General features: G+C 40.6%; 2 protein-coding genes across 5 annotated transcripts; both read left to right on the top strand.

Annotated features, from left to right (window-relative positions):
• Positions 1-555: 555 nt before the first annotated feature.
• Positions 556-9,451, top strand: RB195_003006 (uncharacterized protein; the record flags this gene model as incomplete). 2 transcript variants are annotated; one of them, XM_064200500.1, is made up of 21 exons in its annotated part: positions 556-665; positions 1,015-1,111; positions 1,497-1,582; positions 1,754-1,936; positions 2,027-2,138; positions 2,305-2,400; positions 2,691-2,777; positions 2,951-3,028; positions 3,089-3,169; positions 3,339-3,478; positions 3,535-3,651; positions 3,707-3,863; positions 4,600-4,752; positions 4,839-4,940; positions 5,012-5,112; positions 5,176-5,241; positions 5,307-5,372; positions 6,123-6,276; positions 7,199-7,306; positions 9,106-9,291; positions 9,353-9,451. In XM_064200500.1, 21 exons carry the CDS (start codon positions 556-558, stop codon positions 9,449-9,451), a joined length of 2,379 nt encoding a protein of 792 aa, XP_064056381.1. The 2 variants fall into 2 exon arrangements, with proteins under 2 accessions (XP_064056381.1, XP_064056382.1); XM_064200501.1 differs by lacking the exons at positions 556-665; positions 1,015-1,111; positions 1,497-1,582; positions 1,754-1,936 and having other exon boundaries at positions 2,064-2,138; positions 3,303-3,478; positions 6,123-6,252.
• Positions 9,452-10,034: 583 nt separating this feature from the next.
• On the top strand, positions 10,035-19,069 carry RB195_003005 (uncharacterized protein; the record flags this gene model as incomplete). 3 transcript variants are annotated; one of them, XM_064200499.1, is made up of 22 exons in its annotated part: positions 10,035-10,182; positions 10,317-10,411; positions 10,551-10,676; positions 10,751-11,092; positions 11,173-11,234; positions 11,720-11,904; positions 13,107-13,240; positions 13,294-13,413; positions 13,501-13,601; positions 13,914-14,114; positions 14,198-14,309; positions 14,735-14,826; positions 14,885-14,999; positions 15,059-15,207; positions 15,322-15,438; positions 15,501-15,660; positions 15,722-15,796; positions 16,444-17,014; positions 17,066-17,097; positions 18,198-18,296; positions 18,373-18,437; positions 18,844-19,069. In XM_064200499.1, the coding sequence occupies 22 exons, from the start codon at positions 10,035-10,037 to the stop codon at positions 19,067-19,069; spliced, it is 3,327 nt and encodes a 1,108-aa protein (XP_064056379.1). The 3 variants fall into 3 exon arrangements, with proteins under 3 accessions (XP_064056379.1, XP_064056380.1, XP_013308922.2); XM_013453468.2 differs by lacking the exons at positions 10,035-10,182; positions 10,317-10,411; positions 10,551-10,676; ... (1 more) ...; positions 11,173-11,234; positions 11,720-11,904 and having other exon boundaries at positions 13,088-13,240; XM_064200498.1 differs by lacking the exons at positions 13,107-13,240; positions 13,294-13,413; positions 13,501-13,601; ... (11 more) ...; positions 18,373-18,437; positions 18,844-19,069 and adding an exon at positions 11,978-12,069.

The raw sequence follows: 19,069 nt of genomic DNA, 5'->3' as shown, positions 1-19,069 counted from the left end.
AAAATCCACATTTTCATTAAAAGCATTAAAATCGCAATTTGCTAACAGGTGTAATTCCTAGCTATTTTCTGATGTTCAGGAACTCCTGAGAACATAAATGCAGATGCGCACGGTATATGTCAAATAAACAACGCAAAAAGTAGAAAACTGAAGTGATTGACAGGGTGGTGCTGTCATCCTCTCACGATTCTTTTTTTTTTTCGAATTGATCCTTAGATCGGGAATGTAGCTTTGGGTTTGCTGTGGTGCATCATGGATGTTTTCATGCCTCCGTAACGTGCTACGTGCATCTCGTCACATCCGTTTCAACGTTGAATTTGATCCCACAAACAACCTCCAGGTGTTTTATCGATCATATGTGCCGGCGGGCAAATCCAGAAATTTCACTGCCGTTTTCAGAAAACTCCTAAATCCTGCTTCTATAAGCAAGTAGTCTTCTAAAGATTTAAAAATGGTCTCTTCTGACTATGTTTTTCAACTTTTTGAACTTTGTGTGTCCAAAATCCATTAGCTACGAATTCGAAATGTTTTTGCTGTTTACATTCTCCAAAATCAATGTTTATGTGCGGTTCTTTTTTTTCCATATCGAAACGCTCCGAAATTGCGCAACTTGATTTCGAAATTTCTCTGGATGAATTGGTTTCGTCCATCGTGTGCACGTCTCCGTATGTTTCTTTACAGCTTTTTTCCCGTTGCCACTTTGCATTCACTTACTCTGTACATTGGCTTTTGAAAGTCTAACAAATTTGTGAAATCGCCGCCGTGTCTTCTTGAAGTATTGATGAATTCAAATATGTATTACAAATCTCGTTTGAACATCGTTGTTGTGGAGTTGTTTTAAGGGAGCTCTAATATTATTCTTATGTATGTTATTTGTTTATTATTCATTCCATTTATGCATTAAAGGTAACCCCGTTAACATCCATCACTCCACTACACTAAATGAAATGAACTGACCCATGTAAGTTTCTGTTCCGGCTAAGTACCAGTCAGCACAAACCCGGTAATTTTCAGGTATCAGTTGAGTCCCATATCATTAAGACCGGATGTTCGGGCTAGCCGAAGTCAGCATGGTCCCTTCCAAAATAAAATATCGAAGTTGGTAGAGAAGGTTTGTATTTATATCTCTTTTCTTATATTCTGGCGCATCACTACAATCTCTCGGAAATGTTTATTCATCTTTTATTTTATGGAAACATAGAATGAGACAAATAAACATGTAATCGATAGGAACGAGCAGTACCTGCAATTGTACCATCGCCTTGGCGGTTGGCCAAGTGTGGTTTCTTATATTTATTGTATAGGACTCGCTATGTTAAAGTGTGTAGTAAAGTTTATCAGGTAGAAAATGTATGAAGGGAAGTTTAGGTCTCACAGAGGAACCTTGTATAGGCCAGTAAGAGCCGACCGTCTTATGAATGAAGCACCTTGATTTTCTGTATTTTTAGCCATGTTGAACTTTTTAGTAGAATCTAATTTTCGATTCGTTGTTTTAGCTTTCAAATGAACGAGAAATCGTTGACCTGGAAAATGTGACGGGAAAGATGCTCTTTAATTCAATGGACACTTTCTTCTCTTATGGGTGAGACATACTAATTCGTTTCGAAGTGATTATCATCTTTTTCTCGCATCTGTTCTCTTTAGATGAAAAATTGGCGTAATCCATTTGTTGCACTTTTCAAGGTCCTCGAATGTTTTTGTGATAGTGTTATATATTACAAAACTTCCATAATCTCTTAATTTCGCCATTCAGGCTATTATCCGGTGACAAAGTTTACTGGCGCTTTGTCAGTGAATTCCTTCCAAAAACCCAACAGAATCTTTTGCGAGCCGAATGGGGAGATATCGATAATAGGCGTCTTTCAATTGCTTGGCTCAAAGACGCTTTTAATAAAGGAACACTTCATTTTCAAATGCTTGCTTTTCGAAATAACAGGTGCGATTTTTTCTCTGGTGCGTTTTTACTTTTCTTTCTAAATAATATGCTTCTGGTTTCGTTAAGGTGTTTAGGTGCTCCTTTTTACAGGAAAATTATTGGGCGTTTTTATCACCGCAATGCGTGTATGAACAATGGAGGTATGCTAGAAGCAGTCACCGACATGATTGTTAGCCTTGTGAACGTGCAGTTTGCTTTTTATGTGAGTAGGCCCAAAACATGTCTATTTTCATATATATTTATGTTATTTCCTGGTTTTTTTGTCGAATTTATTTATCGGAACTCACTCCCCTACATATATTTTTCTTGTCTGGAAAGCTCACAAGATTTGGTACCTATATTGGCTGGCTTAAGCTACATATTTTAAGTCAACGGTAAATCTTCGAGCGGAGCCTCAAGCTGTCATTGTCGTACCTCCAGTGACAACGGTTATAAAGGAACGAGCTAAAAGAAGAAAAAGAGCAGTTAGTTTTTGTTCGGATTGAAAATCACTAGGTTTTTCTAGCATTGTGGCTGTTTCATGCTTGGTTGGAGATATTGTTGCGCGTTCTACCTGGTTGCTTTGGTAACTGTTTACTGAGATCCATGTGTTATATGATCTCGTGAACTTCTCTGAATTTAAATAAGTTTAGTAATAAGCAGTAAGGGAACAGAATGAACACAGGACTAACTCATTTAAAAGAGACTTGGAGAAGGTCTTGCGGATTTTATCTGATATTGTTATGTTATAAGAGAACAACGTGTTACTATATAGGAAAGTGAACGAAATCTACCACCAGTCGTTGCTGACACCCTGCCGCCTCCTCTTCAAGTTACAGCTATTCCTTCACCAAAAGATCAAGTTCGTACTCGCTTTTTTATCTGTTGTTTTCATCCAAATTAGATTTTGCATTTATTTATTTTTTAATTCTGAGGTTTTATTTTGAACAATCATTTTTTGTTTATCTTCCTGATTTCTATCTTTCCTTTAGTCGTCGATAATTTAGCATTTCTTATTTGAATGTTTATTTTCAGGAACTTATTCTTGACGAATTAGTCCGGAACCGAAGGTCCCGTATTGAAAGCCTCATGGAGTCAAACAGTGTTGATAAAGTATTTTCTCAATGCTTTCATATCCACGTTTGTATTTCTTTTCTACTTAATCTATTTAAGAGCGAAGAAAATCCTGATTCTGGATTGAACACAAGCGAGAACTCCACAGAGCAGCCAGTAAGAAATGAAGCTTTCGATGAGGTATGTCGGACATTTGTTTGTGTCTAGAAACTTGCATTCTCTTATTTTCTTTTATGTTGTTTTCTTTTATGTTTATTTTCAAATATCACTGTCCAAAAAGAATGTATCAGTGTTAATAAAGCTCTTTCTAAAGCTGTCGATACGCCACAGTGGTGTCCTTGCTGTTAAGGTGCTGCGTAAGACACTTTCTCAAGTGAGAATGGAGAATTTCGGCGACGAAGCGAAATCCTTCGATAGCCTGCTGCATTATGATGAAATACAGCAGGAGAAGAGTCACGAAGAGGACGTCCTAGTTGAAGGAGAAGTAATGTGAGCAAGCATATTTCAATGTTCCTCGTTTGGAAATGATTTCACACAGGCTTTAGGTTACACTCTGGTGATATCCTCAAACTGGCCATGAATGTATACGTGGATGAAGGTGAACGATTGTTACGAATGTATCATGTTTATCAGCGACTCGCCGCTGGAACGCCTCAACAGAGGTACTACAACAAAGCTGTAATAGCAATTATAGTTCTTTTATATTCATCGTTTAAGATTGCTTGCTGTTACTGACCACAATATTTATGTAATCTCACAAAATATTGTGCTGGAAGATTCTGCGCAACCGGGGGCATTTGAAGAAGGCGGACATCATAATATTTTCTATGAAGTGCACGTCGTCATTCCGCTCTCATCGGTGGATTACATAGGAGTAAGTTTTCTCTGTATTCTGCAATACAGTATTGAAAATTATTGTCGTCCGTCCTGAATATTATGCATTGTGCGAACATGCGGCGTTTTGGAACGTTTTGTTCTGGAAAGTAATTAATATCCACCCATTTCGTTTTTAATTTTGCATATCCTTGAAAACATGAAGGATCGACTTGTGATCTGAGAATTTTCTTTCCTTTCTTGTGTATATTGTGTATTCGTGACGAGATGACTTCGTTAGACTGAATCTACCGTGTGAATGCCGATTTGAATGGGTAATTGTATGAAAGTATATTGGCGCTTACAGAAAAATCTGCGAAATTTGGAAGGCGCTGAGCTATCACTCACTTGAGCGCCTCATCCCATATGTCAAATTTTGAGTAGTTGAGCAAGCATCTTTCCTTACTGTTGAGTTGAGCAGCATCTTTTCTTTTCTTCGGATACGGAATAATTTTTTTTTTTTAAACAAAGAACAACAACCACAAGAGAACATTGTAGACCCACGTCGTGTTGAGTTACCGCTTGTTTGGTTTGCCTAAAGTTCGAGAAACATTGTTGTGGACATTGTGAGACGAAACCGTTTAAAAACGAAGGGAAGAACGAGAAAAGCCAGAATAGTTAAGGATGTGCAGTTGTTTAAAAAAATGGTAGCATAGCATCTTGCGCCAGATCACTGCAATTATCGATTATTGTCCGGCACATCGGGTGATCACTGATCTCGAGATTTCATTGTTAAGGTGTCAAGAGATGCTCAAGTCCTCATACTATATGCTAAAAGTGGTCTGCCGTTTCGGGTCATGAATGAGGCGGAGAAAATTAAGGACAAGACGTGCGCGATAGCAACTGGAGATGTCCAATTGGGAAATGCAATTGTGAAGACTATTACTTCGGTATATCCTTACTAATTCTGTCCATATTTCATTCACCTACGTCCACATTCTCCATAAAGTGGATTTTCATCAAGTTCTTGATTTAGGCTGCCGAAAGCGGGAACCAAGAGCCGCCCGCTGTTTTCACAGAAAGCACCCCATATTCGTTAATAATCAAAAGATACCTTACCAAAGAGCTGAATGGCTCGGTGAGTGTGAGTGATTTTTTCTTCTTTTTTCTTTTGAAATGTAATCAACTGTAAGGCGGATTTAATTCTAGCCTCATATTGAGTTGCATCACTTTGCCTTGGTTTACTGGAAAGAGGCTTCGGCATTGCCTGAGAAACAGCATGCAGAAAGCGTAGGGTACCTTTACAGAAGGTGCGCATTTTGTTGCTCTACCATTCTCTATCAATGCTTAAAATTATGCAAGCAATATTTAAGGATGGCGCATCCTAACTGGTGGAGAAGACCTCCAGCCGAATGGGTGCAAAGCTATTTTGTGTTGAAGTAGGCGTTGAATATCCCTAGTTGTTTTCATTTTTCATCTATTCAGTACTTTCTTAATTTTTCAGAGGCACCAAAATGTACGTTTTCACTGATTCGACTTGCAAAGAAGGAGAGATGATCATCAATTTGTGGTGAGTTTTTTTTTTTTGCGGATGATGGTCGCATTAATTTGTAGTGTTGGAAATAAACCCGGAAGCAGCGCTGGGGAAACATGTTACACTGGTAATCAATCTGCTGCAACACAGAGAACATAACGCCCCTTGTTATCTAAGGAGGTTCCAGTTCATACGCTCTTAAAAACGAAGGCAAAGAGAGCAAACAAATGTTCTAGTTTTAGAAAAAAAAAAGTTAACCTGTACTCTTATCGTGACGGTTCGTTCTTTACGGATTCTTACTGGGTTTTTTTTTTAACAAATGAGGAAACAAATAAAGTGACATACATCTCTTATGAGCAGTTGTGTATGCATTTCAACTCTGCCCACATTTCTGCTACCTGATGAATCTGCTGTTTTTTTTTATAGATCAAGGTTCTGTCAGACAAAAGCAATTCCCTGTGCTTTCAACGCATTGCCTTGAGGGTTTCTTCCGATCCTGTCCACACCAAGTTTTTTTTTTCTATGGTGGGGCTTCTTGTGATATGTCCTGAAGTCCAACATTATAAAAACCTTCATACCCAATACACCGGTTGCTTCGAAAACCCATGCGTTAATAAACCTTTGAGAATTTATGCCATCGGCCAAGGGTTTCATCAATACTAAGCACTTCATCCTTTATCTCTAAAGTGTGGAAAATACCGATGTTTGCTGGTTAGAGCGCAGTCAATCTTTTGTTTACTGGTAGCTTATTATTGTTGTAGTATGTCAAACTATTTATTATTTCAGTGAATGCAGTGAAGCATTAGAACTAGATGCGAAAAAAGATTGTCAGTGGGGATTCGAGCTGGTACTACCAGACGGAAACCTGCAATTGCAGTGTCCCAGCAAGGATGAAATGCACAAATGGATGCGATTGGTAAACGAAGCTTTAAATTCCCAGGTATTTTCTTCCTTTTATTTTGTATTGCTCTCATAAGATTTATAATATGCTCGGGTCAAAACGACGTGGAGCACGGTGCAGTTCGTAAGCGGCTGCGCTCGAAGCGGCGGGGTGTAGCGCAACGGTTAGGATGCAGGGGATCCTTACTAGCACTATCCATCGTCGCAGTTTGCGATGGTCCCACCTCGACTCCAACCACCATGTCCACCGCACCGCTTCGAGCGGTGTTGCTTACACAACTGCGCCGTGCCTCATGTCGTTTTGATCATACTATGAATACATGTTCAACTGGTCGAGCTTGGTGATCTGTTCACCCGCAATGATAACAGTAGTGTTGTAACAGCGTTGATATCTAGTCTCCTGAATACCTATTGTTGCGTACAAAGAAGTCCGAAAGTGAGAGTTTCATCTCGAAGATCTACTTTCTAGCGTGGTTTTCCTTGTTGACGATTTGTAGATAGATGTAGTTTCATTGAAGCAACGATTATCTGTTGACATATACAGCTCTCTAACTGATTTCAAGGCATCACCCTACGAATCTAGGGTGATGCATGTTTCAGGTGGTGCCTATACGGGGTCGTAGATCATGGGAAGGAGGTTGATTCCGTCAATTTCTTCCTAATTGCCGTAAAAAAGAGCCCGGAAGATGCACAAGGCTGACGCGCTCAATCGAACTCGTTTTAGAAATTAGCGCTCCGGAACGCTCGAAGCCGCATCTTCCGGGCCCTTTTTTACGGCAATTAGGGAAGAAATGGACAGAATTACCCTCTTTCCCATAATCTATGACCTCGTATAGGCATAATCCACCTGAAACCCGCACGGTCCCAAATTCGTGAGGTGATGCCTTTAAGGAAGCTCTTCCGTCCTTCCAATAAACATGGCGCTCTATACTCAGTCCTGCGAATTTATGCGGTATTTTAAGAATGATGACGATGCGACGGCTTGTATGGTTATGGTGACAGACTCTCAAATTGTAGTCGCTCAGGAAGGAGAGAAGTGCTTCACTGATGGATTTATTCGAACATTGGTTGTAAGTTTCATTCTCTCTCTTTACCATTCTTTTTTAGTTTTTGTTGCAGCTATTAAACCGCAGGATTATGTACTAAGCGGTTCTCGCTAGACCTTAAAGGCAGCATACCACTAATCTGAGGTGGTGCGGATTTCAGGTGGAGTATCCGTATACAGGGTCGTAGTTTATGGAGACGGGGTTCCGCTCATCCCTCTCATCAGCATCACTGCAAACAGCCGCCTCCAGAATGCTGTTTTGTACGACGCCATCTATTGCAACGCTTCACCCCTTGTGCCGCCTCCGCCCTGCGATTCGTCGAAAATCAATTCCGACTGTCCCGATAGATAGTAAGGGACGCTACGCATGCAAGGGTGGGGCACTTTATCAGGGCGGAATCGCAATCTGTAGGTTGCAGTTAATTTCAATACGAGGTTAACAACATGTAACTTCGCTCTGCTTGAAGCGAATATTACTACATCGTCCGCGTACTCGAGATCCACCAGGTGAGGTGCAGACGATGCTAAAACGACATCGGCGGGACACTGCTCAGCACATACAGCTAGTATTCGAACTGCAAGTTGTTCTTCTATTTATGTCGCTAGTGAGATGTACAATTTTTAGTGGAACTCCATCGGCGTGATGCTTGCTGAGAAGACGAGGAGAGTCGAAGGCAACTTTGAAGTCCAGAAAAGCTAACTGTAGAGGCTTCGAGTGCGCTGCCACACTTCATTCACTCTTCTCACATCAAACATACTGATATCAATCGTCGGTCGACTAGGCCGAAAGCCATCTTGCTCGTTGCTGGTGGTTTCTTCGCGATGTTTTGTTAGCCGATCCAGGATGATCCGTTCCAAAACCTCGTGTATTACTTGTAATATAAATAATACGAATAATATTCCTCTGTAATTCCTAGGCTCCGCCACGGATAGCTTCTTGTGGGGAGGAATCATAATAGCGTGTCTCCACGAATCGGGAATGCTTTGCCCATTCTTATGGAGGGGATAATCTCCGTCATCACAGGAATCCTAGAAGAAGGAAGAGACTTCAGCATTTATGCGCTAATTCGTCTCTGCCAGATTTTCCATTCTTCATTTTTTGGACACAGACCAGAACTTCCGTCTCGGACCGTGGTTCTTCGCCGACCGCGGTGTATGTCTGTCTATGAACGTGCACGAGCTCAAGGACTGACGGTGTTTGCAGGTTCAGCGAAGCATTGAAGTGTTCTGTCTAGATGGCAGTTGCCTCCCGACAGCAACTCCATTGGTAGTGTTTAGGAAAGGCGAACAAATCCTCATCTCGCTGCCACACTGCCTTAGCAGAATGCTGGCTTTTCTTGGGTTTCTTGTCCTCCCACGGCTTCTCAAACTCGTTCTCGCGACCACGTTTCAGTTGACGACGTAACCTCCTTCTCAGACGCTTCTCGTGGCTGAAGTCAACAGTTGTGCGAGCTACATATAGTGAATTGTAGGCGAATCTTGTCTCTGTAAGGCGAATGTTCTCGATTTAAAAAGCAGGAGCTTTTTCTTTACAAGGTATGAATGCATTTAGTGAAAGAGCCAGCGTCATTCACTCTCTTCTTAGCCCGTAATCCTATATTGATCAACTATCGTCGACAAAACTTCTTTCTCCATCGATCGTCTTTCAGACCTGGCAAATCGAGCTTCGGTCAATGTAATATTCAGAAACTTATGTCTGCTAAACTGCTAAACTTGTTGAGCGTTCTATTCGTCGTGGTTGAGAAAAACAAATTATTTGAAACAAATTTGAAAGTAAAGTTAATTTATCGCGTATATTTCTTTCACTTATTTGTCTGTTTTCAGTCATTTCCACTAACCGAGATTCGATCAGGTTGGATTATACGTACAGAGACGCACATGTCTCTAGTGCTTCGTGTGGACGCAATGTATCAGTGGTACTTCTTCCGGTCGGAGGCTGAACTAGATCGTATGGTTAAAACACTCTCAATTTATCCTATTTCCTTATCGGAACTCGGACAGCATAGCGAGGTTTGTTCAAAGTTTGCCAAAACATTTTCAAATTAAAATTTGCTCTTCTTTTTGTTCTCAGGATAAAGCGACCGCATTCATTTTGAATCAGTGCCGACGCATGCCAGATCTCTGGCACAAAGCCGTATTTGCGACTGAAGGATTTGAGTCTGACCCTTAGACTTCTACGATGTTTTGTTAGTGTAAATAGTTTCATTTTCACTTCTTCGGTATCTCGTCTACTAATGAATTCCTTAACATTTTCATAGATTTAAGCTTTCCTGTCTTCCTTCTAACAACGATATTCTGTATTGAATATTCCAAATATTCTGTACGTCTTTTGTCAACAAGTGAGCGAATAGAATTCGCTTGTCTAATGTAAATAGTTATTTTGTGGTTTGACACAATAAGCAGGTAGTATCTTTTTGTGGGTTATCATGTGATACTGTTGTACATTGATTGAATGAACTATTTTCTCGATGTTAAGTGCTTTTTTGGTGACCTCGGTTTTGCCGAAATGTACTCTCTCTGTTTACAGCTCGATTTTGACCTTCACTTCATTTTGACATCAGGAAATCTTATCCGCTCAAGCACAGTCAGTTTTTATTTATGTTATGCGATTTGCTTGTTCCTCTGATCTAGTTGTTAGACATGACGACTTGTCGTGAGAATTACTGTCTTGAGCTATTAGTTGTGTGCGTCTGGTTTTGTGTTAGTATTATTCCTTCAAGTTTCAGTAAAGGCTTCGCTGTCGTGGGCGGAAAATGCAGCATCCGCCACGTCAAAAGTCGAAGCTCTCCTATGATAAAGGTCGATGTGTTCCGGTCGGCTGGAAGCCACTTGTTGTCGATGCTCGTGTGAGAAACTATATCTATGCTAGAGCTAAACGAACGTGTTTGGAAGCAAGAGATCGTGAGTAGGATTGTTTCCAATATTTCTGAATGCTTATTCTTCACTTCTCTTTCCTTTAGTTGAACTTGGTTGGTTGGTTGGTTCTTCCCTTGAGAGAAGCTTTGAACGCTATCACAATCGAAAACGTATTTTAGGAGAAGCTCAGCGAAGAGCTGCTGAAGAACGGCAACGTGAGCGGCAACAAATGAGAGAACGGGTTGACGAAGATCTGGAGGCATGCGAGGCGGAGGTAGAATTGAGTATCCCTTTGAGATGAGAATTATCGCCACGCAGTTGTTGTTTGAGTAGTTGTAATGACACCCTAGTAAATTTACGCAATATTTTCACCTTTAACTTTTGAAATGCCCGTGATTTATTCTTTGTTTCAGCTGGAACGTGTAAAAGCACGTCGTGACGAGTTAGCTGCGGAAAAACACGAGTGCTTCACAAAACTTAAAGCGTGTTTGCAAAGAGAATCTCTGCAAAAGAAAGCAGAAGATGAAAGGAAGCGAAGAGTGAGTTCTTTGTTTTTTCTCGCACACAAGTCTTTTCCCGACGTCCAGAATTCTTCCTCTAACGACCTTTTTAGGAGTTACTCACCTTACAAATTCAGCAGCCACTCCTCGCAGCAACCATACAAGCCCAGGCTCAGGCGCAGGCTCAAGCCCAAGCGAATAGTCTGATCTCGAATCAACATCTTCTTACCCAACAGAATCTGCTATCGCATCATTTCTCCGCACAGAATTTGTTGAATCAGCAAGCATTGCTGCAACACCAACATCTTCTGGCAGCGCAAAAATACCAAGAATTGGCACAACAGGCACAACAACGTGGCTTAGTTCAACAGCAACAGGGTGCTCAAGCTGCACAACAGAGTTTACCGGCCGGAATAAACGCGGCGTACTTGCAGCAGGCGCTTGGCCAAGTGCAGGTACGTATCCCACATTGAACTCGGTAGAGCTATGGATTTCACAACTGAACCGTTGAAAATGTGAGATTTGTATTATTTAGGGGCTTCTACCTGGTGCACCGGCGCCCGTTCCAGGCTTTGGTGCTAATGTTTCTGTGACAAGGTTCGTTCGCTTTTCTTTGCTAGTTCTCTAGAATACTGTGAGTAGTAGCACACGCTTTTTTACACTGTTGTTGTTGTTTCTTGTAGTGTTTTGACTCATGAGTAAAAGATGTAGAAGCTTCGCTATTAATTTTGTTCGCACTAGAATCTAATGATAAGTTATACGATTGACTCTTGTTGAAATTTTGCCAGACTTGATTTGATGACATCGTGAATTAATTGTTTCTCTGCGTTTTTTAGAGGAGAGTAGCAGTGTTTGGGAAGTGTTTTTTTTTGAGTTTCTGGAGGCTCATTTGCGATAAGATAAGGAAATCGAAATACCGATCGGCATTCTTCACAGTAACGCGACTATAGTCTTGAATTCTGATGATTAAAACCGCATTTCCTCCCTAACTGGTGGATACGCAGTTTTTTCTTCAGATAAAAAACTATCTACTGCTTTTTTCGTTAAAGTCGCGCACATAATATCAATCTGATATTTTTGAGGGGCACACCACCAATCGCAAACCCATTGGTGTTCAACCAGTTTGCCGTGGAGCCACCAAAGCCGCAATCGCAGTCTGCCACCACACAGGCGTCGCAACTGAAAGCAGAGACGGCTAGCCCCCAGGTATCACCTGCACCACAAACCCTCAACCAGCAGGCCTACGGTTTGCAAAATCTGCCCGCATGTAAGTTTTTTTTTTAATGTTTTTTCCCTACAGTTTCTTATCATTCAATTCTTGAAACATATATGAGTTTCAGCGTTCTTATCCAATTCGAACCCGTTGTTCTCGAGAGCGTTCGCGAATTATCGTCAGGACTTTGCGAAACACCTCAACGACTCCAACGGATGAAAATTTGGAAACAGCGCACTAGCTTCTTTTTCGCAAAGTTGACCGGTTAATGTTCCCAGGTATTGGTAGGTAACTTCTCGCTGACCATCAGCAATCTCCATATTTTCTTTGTCTTTCATGTATCCTCGCTAATTTCATACATGGTCTTGCTGACATATTATTTCATTCGCGTCAATATATTTACCTACAGTTAATATTGTCTGATTTAATGTTATGATGTTTTGAGTCTGCCCATGAGGGTTTATTGATGCGGTGATGATGATTGTTGACTGGTAAGATATAATAACTGCATGCAATTACGCTGTTAACCGTTTCCTGTGAATTCGTTTAAAAAAAACCTACTTTGAGGTTTAGCTCAGGGCCGTTGAAAATTGACTTCAAGGACCTTAGACACTTTCCACTTACACCTTTTCCTTTCTTTAGTTTTCTTTTTCTGCGTTGTTTATTGGCCGAAGTGCTCCATTGCAGAGTTTCTACCCTCTTATTACATTAATGCTCGAGAATCCGTTTTTCACGTTGTTTAATTGATAGCAGCGCATTCTGGGAGAAGATGAAATGCGTGGATTTATCATGTATGCGCTTGAAAGTAGTTATTTGTGATAGGTTGAACACCAAATTCTTTGAGACGGACAGAGGGAACGTACTCAAACATAGAAAATGAATCCCGAGAGCAGAGTGGAAATTTTGTTATTCTGTTGTTTTCTTTTTTTTTGTCAGTCATTTGAGTGACAGTTGAATCTGCTGCCATGAAAGCAATTTATGTAGAGTTGTGACTGGTCTATTTTCCTTGATACCAATGTAAATTTTGTTATTCGCCTTGATCTCCTATGATGTTGAATTCAAGTAAAATAATAATAATCGTCGTATTTACGTCTTAAATATATATAGCGTTATTGCCGTTAGCATTCCTAAGTAAGTGGTGATTATCGTGCGATGAATGGATATGAAGTATTTCCGCTTTAGTGCAAGCATTTGCATGGAACTAACCTAGAACTGAATACCAATCGGAAATAGTAAAATGTCGTCTCCTGGTCCAGTACACCAACGATCTAGCGTAGAAGGTGCTGAAGATGTGTGTCCAATTTGTCTCTGTCCTATGGATGAAGGTTTCTCCAGACCTGAAAATTGTCAGCATCGATTTGATTTGGAGTGTTTGACGGAATGGTCGAAGGTTAGCAAATTCTTTTTCGGCATCTTTGTAGAGAATTTACGTTCATTCTTCAGTTAAGACTCAGTTGCCCGTCATGTCGAGCCGGATTTGGAGCAATTTACACCTATGAAATTATTGACGTAAAACCGAAGCTTGTCAAGGTGCAAAAAATGGAACCGCCTAAAGAGACGGAAGTAGGTTTTAATGATAACTATTCGTATTCGTATATTGACTAATTCGTCACCTCATTGGTGTTTTTCAATGAACACTTCTTCCTGTAGCCGTTCGATGAAACGAATCCGCACGACTTCACAATGTGCGAAATATGCGCTGGAGGACAGCATGAGGAGTTGCTGTTGATCTGCGACCAGTGTGATAAGGGGTGAGTTATTTGAGGCTATTTTTAGTTGCATTTTTGAATTTAAGTTTTACGGAGAGTTAGAGTCAGAAATCTAATGTTCTCGGGACCAAATTGAATAGTTGCCGTATTTGCATGTAGAAACTAATTACTACTGGTGTACATCAGGTAGATGTCAACATGCCAGATGAGGACAAGCTAGTAAGAAAAAAATCAGAATCGTTCTCATCGTCTAGTGATGAGCTATAAAATTCAGATGTGAACGAAACGAATTGTCTAAAATTAAAGCAGTGATTAACGTTGCAACATTTCCATTCTTCTGGAGTTACTCTACAGCTTCCACACGTACTGCCTCACACCGCCGCTAGATGGAGTACCAACCAGTGAGCAATGGTTCTGCCCACGGTGTGAGCAAGCTCGTAATTCACTTCCGTCAACGAGTCGCAGCACGGCCCCTTCGGCGAGAGCTGTTCGTTTAGTTCAAAGAACTGCACTTGCTGAGCGCGTTCGTCGACTTTTGCAGCGGACTCGGCGAGTGTGAGTTTCTTTCTAAACATTTTTAAGAGTAGTTTTTCTGAGCCGACTACGTTCTCCTGAGATATTAAAAGTGACATTTTCAGATTTGATGTCTCGGATGAAAATACTGAAGATGAGAGCGGTAGTGACGAAGAAGAGGAAGGAGATGGCGAAGAGGAGGAGGAAGTAGAGGACGCAGTGGACTCCTCCAGTGAAGTGGGTTGTTATATGTCAGGAATCAGCACCTGCAATTTTGGAAGAAAAACCGCTGCGTATTCTTCGCTTTTATAAATGATTCTGCAAATACGCCTATCTGTTATTAAAACAATGAGAGAGTTGTATGTGTGTATTTTTGTTGAGTTGTAGTTGGAACGGCCACCTCCCTTTGGATATGTACGTTGTTTGATTTGTAGTATTTCTCTTGCTAAGAAAGAGATGATCCTGGGATGTTGGGCGCTTGGTTCTTGTGAGATTGGACAAATTGTGAAATAACCGACATTTTCGCTGCACTAACATTTGATCCTTCCCTAAAGAAAATAACTTTATTTTTGGTTGTCCTTATTTTTTTTCTTCAATAAAAATCTACGAAGACCAAGTTGTTGCTTTAGTTGATTGAATATTTAATATTAACACTTCTTAAGGAAGAAGAAGAAATGCATGACTTCTTCGATGACGACGCGCGTGTACTTGCTGAAATAGATAATGATATTCGAGATGAACCGACTCTACCCAGGTATCCTCTGGTTTTACGATAAACGTTTTCAGTTACAATACAAGGGAATATTTTATAGTGTGCAGAGGAGAAAGAAGCAAAAAGGTGCATCAAAGAAAAAGAGTACCAAGTCGAGCAAAACAAAAAGAAAGACAGGTAAGAAAACTGGAAAAGGCAAAAAGAGGAAAACAAAGGTCAGTGATTTTGCAGTTCTTACTTTAAATACTTGTTATTTTATTGCACTGTCATATAGAGTAAACGTCACTCGAGAAAATCTAAGCGAACAGTCGCCAAACAAGGTCCAATGGATGCATTTGTTTCACGGCGTGGCACTATACGTGATCCAGTTGCTCGTCTCTCACTGCTCGGGGCAGGGTTGGAGCCAGTAGCCGAAGAGGATCCGTGAGTTTTTCTCTGCATGTCATTTCTTCTCAAGAATTATTCTTGCAGGATAATAAATTTCTAGGTTTCCACTATTATGACTTAGTAAATCTGTAAAAGACCTTTTATTTACAGCCTGATCACAGAGAACTCACGACGTTTTGATCGACCTCTTTTGCGTCGAAGAGATGAGGAGATCTCTGCTTTCAGAAACGAGGTGATGGAAGAGGAGAAACCGGTTGTGGATTCTTGGTAGGCCAAAATGTGATAATTTATGGACGTACAGCGCAAACAACATATGTTATTGTTTCCAGCGATTTAATTGGTTCCATAATTCCGGAGCAGGTGAAGACACTTGCACCAGGGAGATTGTTTGCCGTCAGAGGTGGTCGGTTTAACATTACTGACGATTTTGAAAAGTACAATGCAAGACAAACGAACCATCTTTCATCGGAGTTGAAAGAGCGACTAGGGGTGAGCTGTGTATGGAAAGGTTAGCTGTCATTGTTCATGTTTACAATTGGACCAATTTTAGATTCCTGTTGAAAAGAATGTCACCTCCGACTGTCGTGAGAGAGCAGATACTAACAAGTCGAGAGATCTCTCAAAGGTTTGACATTTTTGTTTGTCTAAGGTAACTTTAACGGCGTAATCCCACCCCTGCTATGTTTTTGTGATGCTTTTTTTTGAAAGCTTAAGCGTACGAGAATATGACGGGTCTCTAGTGATACCTCGCAGAATCTAGAAATGGCTGAACCGTTTTTATCAAACACTCGAAGAATTTCTTTAAAAATCTCGGATTTCTTTGAATTTTTTCTGGACGTGATAGCCGCGAAGGATGAGCCTCTCTAAAATCTCTTGACTTACGTGATCGATAAGACAGTGGTGAATGGCGCAAAGATAGTAGCGTTATGGTTTTAGGGGGCTCCGGAGACGTTAACTATATTTTTTGCATATTTTTTGGATCCATGTAACTTATTTTATTCTCCACACGATTAGGTACGATGCGAGTTCGATTTTAGGATTCCATCATCGCATCTGTCGCATTTAAACTGACAATGCGTTCGAATATACAAATAATTAGGTTCTGCGTGTGCAGCTGCTCGATCCTGCGTACTCTTCTCGTTTACTTCGTTATTTTCCACATTCGTCCAATTTCACCTTGCTGCCTCTCATCGAAAAACTGTTTCTATCGCTTTCCCGCTGTTAAGGCGAATCTGCTTACTTTTTTTCAACGATCGATTTACTGCATTTCAGGAGAAAATCCATCTGGATGGTTCGAAAAGACTGACTGAGCATAGCAGCAGTAACGATATGAATTCTGTTCCACCCAAGACGTGCACTTCTGATAGGAATGCCTATCGACCTAGTCTCAACTCTGGTAGAGGAGAAGTGACGAGAGAACCAAAAAAGGAAGTACTTCAGGATTCTTTCAAGAGACCGCTCTCTAATTACCGTGAATCCAAACCTCATAATCGAGAAGATCGCGGGCTAGGTGAGAGGCACAGATACGAGCGATGTAGGGATGAAAGCTACACGAGAAACCGTGGTCCAACGTCCGAAAACGAACGCTACGATAGAAATAGCAGGGAAGCGACGAGATGGGGTAATCGGAGCCAGCCATCGTCTCACAATTCTCTCAGGGATCAGGCAACCAACCATCGCCCTTATCATCATGTCTCATCGTCGTATTCCTCTCATCACTGCCATCGTGATGATCTCAACCGTCACGGGAACACCGTTTCAAAAGATGTCGCGAAAACTGAGGAATCTGAGCAGGAGGACAAGGTGGTAGTTAAGAAGCCCGACGAGGTGGAAAACAAAGAAGGTGAGGTCCACATGATGCACATCTTCGAACTTCCTCACTGTCTTTTTTCAGGTATTCATAAACAAACGGCCAATGTCTGGATGGTAAGTCTAGCTTTGGACGCCCCATTTCGTCTAATTTTCTTTATTTTTGGCGCTATAGTTTCGCTGACATGACGCCATTTGAAGTTCAGCTCTCTGTGCACGACCGGGCGACCTCTGGCAACATACTCCTGCGCTTTCATTCATTTCCACCGAATTGTTAATGCACTGTTATGTTACCCTAATTATCTCGTCTTTAATTTTTGCACACCAGAGTATATAATCGGGTTAAAACGACATGAAGCACGTACAGTTCCGTAAGCGACTACACTTCGTAGGCGGTGCAGTGGAGACAGCGGTTGGAATCGAACCATGGCGAACTGCAACCTGGCAGTAGCGAGGATCCTTACACGACCACAACAGCTACGCTTCACCGCGAGCGCAGCCGCTTACGCATCTACACTATGCTTTATGTCGTTTTGACCCAACTATATGTACTCATACATACTACTCACGTATACTGTATACATTATGTAGTTTATTTATAGGTTTTACGCAACCATGATGCAATGGAAAATATCTAAAATAAGTAATCCTATGTAATATCCTAAGTTATCTTTCACTTTAGCAAATTACGAGGATTTTAGAGTACTTAATGTTCAAAAGATTAAGATTGTTGCTTAGAATTGGATGTTATCTAGAGCATCTGCAATATATTATAAATCTCCTTCAGGAATATTGTTAGTGATATTACCTACAGTATCTATATCATTTAAGTGTGTAGACAGATGCAATATAATTAGAATCAGCTTAATGACAAAACAAAACAAAATATTTGTTCATGTTAGTCAGAAAATGATTTTCGAATTTCTCAGCGATTATCATTACTGTAAGTCTATAGGATCTATAGAAAGTGTATAACTACTGATTGTAGAAATTACAAATAATACTTGCATGGTGATTATCAAGTTAAGTAATGTTTACAATAATCTATGTGTAAAGTCAACTCGATGATTAACTCTGTGGAAGCTGAACCAGTGACATACACAATTAAAGGGAAGTTTTAATTGGACGTTAGATAAGATGTAAAAATATTTTGTATAGGGAACTTAGAAAAACCATAAGGTTTAGTTTCTTAATTAGGTTAAAAGAGCCTGGTTTAGCCCAATTTCAATGGTTCATCAGCAGCAGAATCATCAGCTAAATCAGCAACATTACCCAGTAACGTTGCTGACAAACGCGGAGAAAAAGAAAAGACAACAGTTAGTTTTTTTTCTATACAGATCGTGTTAGTTAGTTATGTCGAAATTTCCAAGAAGGTAAAGCCAAAGACTTTAGAATGCTGAGGATCGTGTGAAACTTATTGAGTCTTTTGCAAAGGACGCGATCAAGCACTACAAGCGGTAAGTTGAAGTTTTGGTTTTTCTTTTTTCTTTCCTATTTCCCTTTTCTCTGGTCATTCTCCCTTTTCAAGCTATGTACTATTTTTCTCAACTCATTTTTCTTCTTATTTGACTTTACAATTTGTGACATTTTGGTCTCGAAAGTAATTCTCCCTCTTGGTGCAAGAAGTTGAACCGCCGTGATTTTGGGGGCGCAAATGTCAATAGTTATTTGAAACTAAATTTTACTGATGTATCTTCCATCGTATTTTATCTACATGCACTTCTGCGGGTCTCATTGGTCCCCTTTTCGCTGTGAAAACTCTTGAAATAGATCCTGAGCTACGTTATTGTTTTTTCCCCTTTTGTAAAATAGCTTTGAATGATTCATTTGCTGGTTCTTTTCCAAACTGGGTAATGCATTTAGGAGTATCACTGTTGAAGAGTATAAGAACGTAATGCGTGCAGTAGTTCGTGAGTGTTATAAGAAGAAAATTCTGGATGGCGGCAAAATCAAGGAGAAAGTGAATGAGTTCGTTCGAGCGGTGAAGAACGGAGAACAGCTATCCGAACACCATAGTTCGAAAAGGTCCGAAACCTCTGGTGAGCTCACTTCGATAGTCCCAGTCAAGCGGCAGAAGTGCGAGGTTTAG

Source organism: Necator americanus, chromosome IV (assembly GCF_031761385.1).
Source record: "Necator americanus strain Aroian chromosome IV, whole genome shotgun sequence".
Lineage (NCBI taxonomy): Eukaryota > Metazoa > Nematoda > Chromadorea > Rhabditida > Ancylostomatidae > Necator > Necator americanus.
This window is presented reverse-complemented; position numbering and strand designations above follow the sequence as displayed.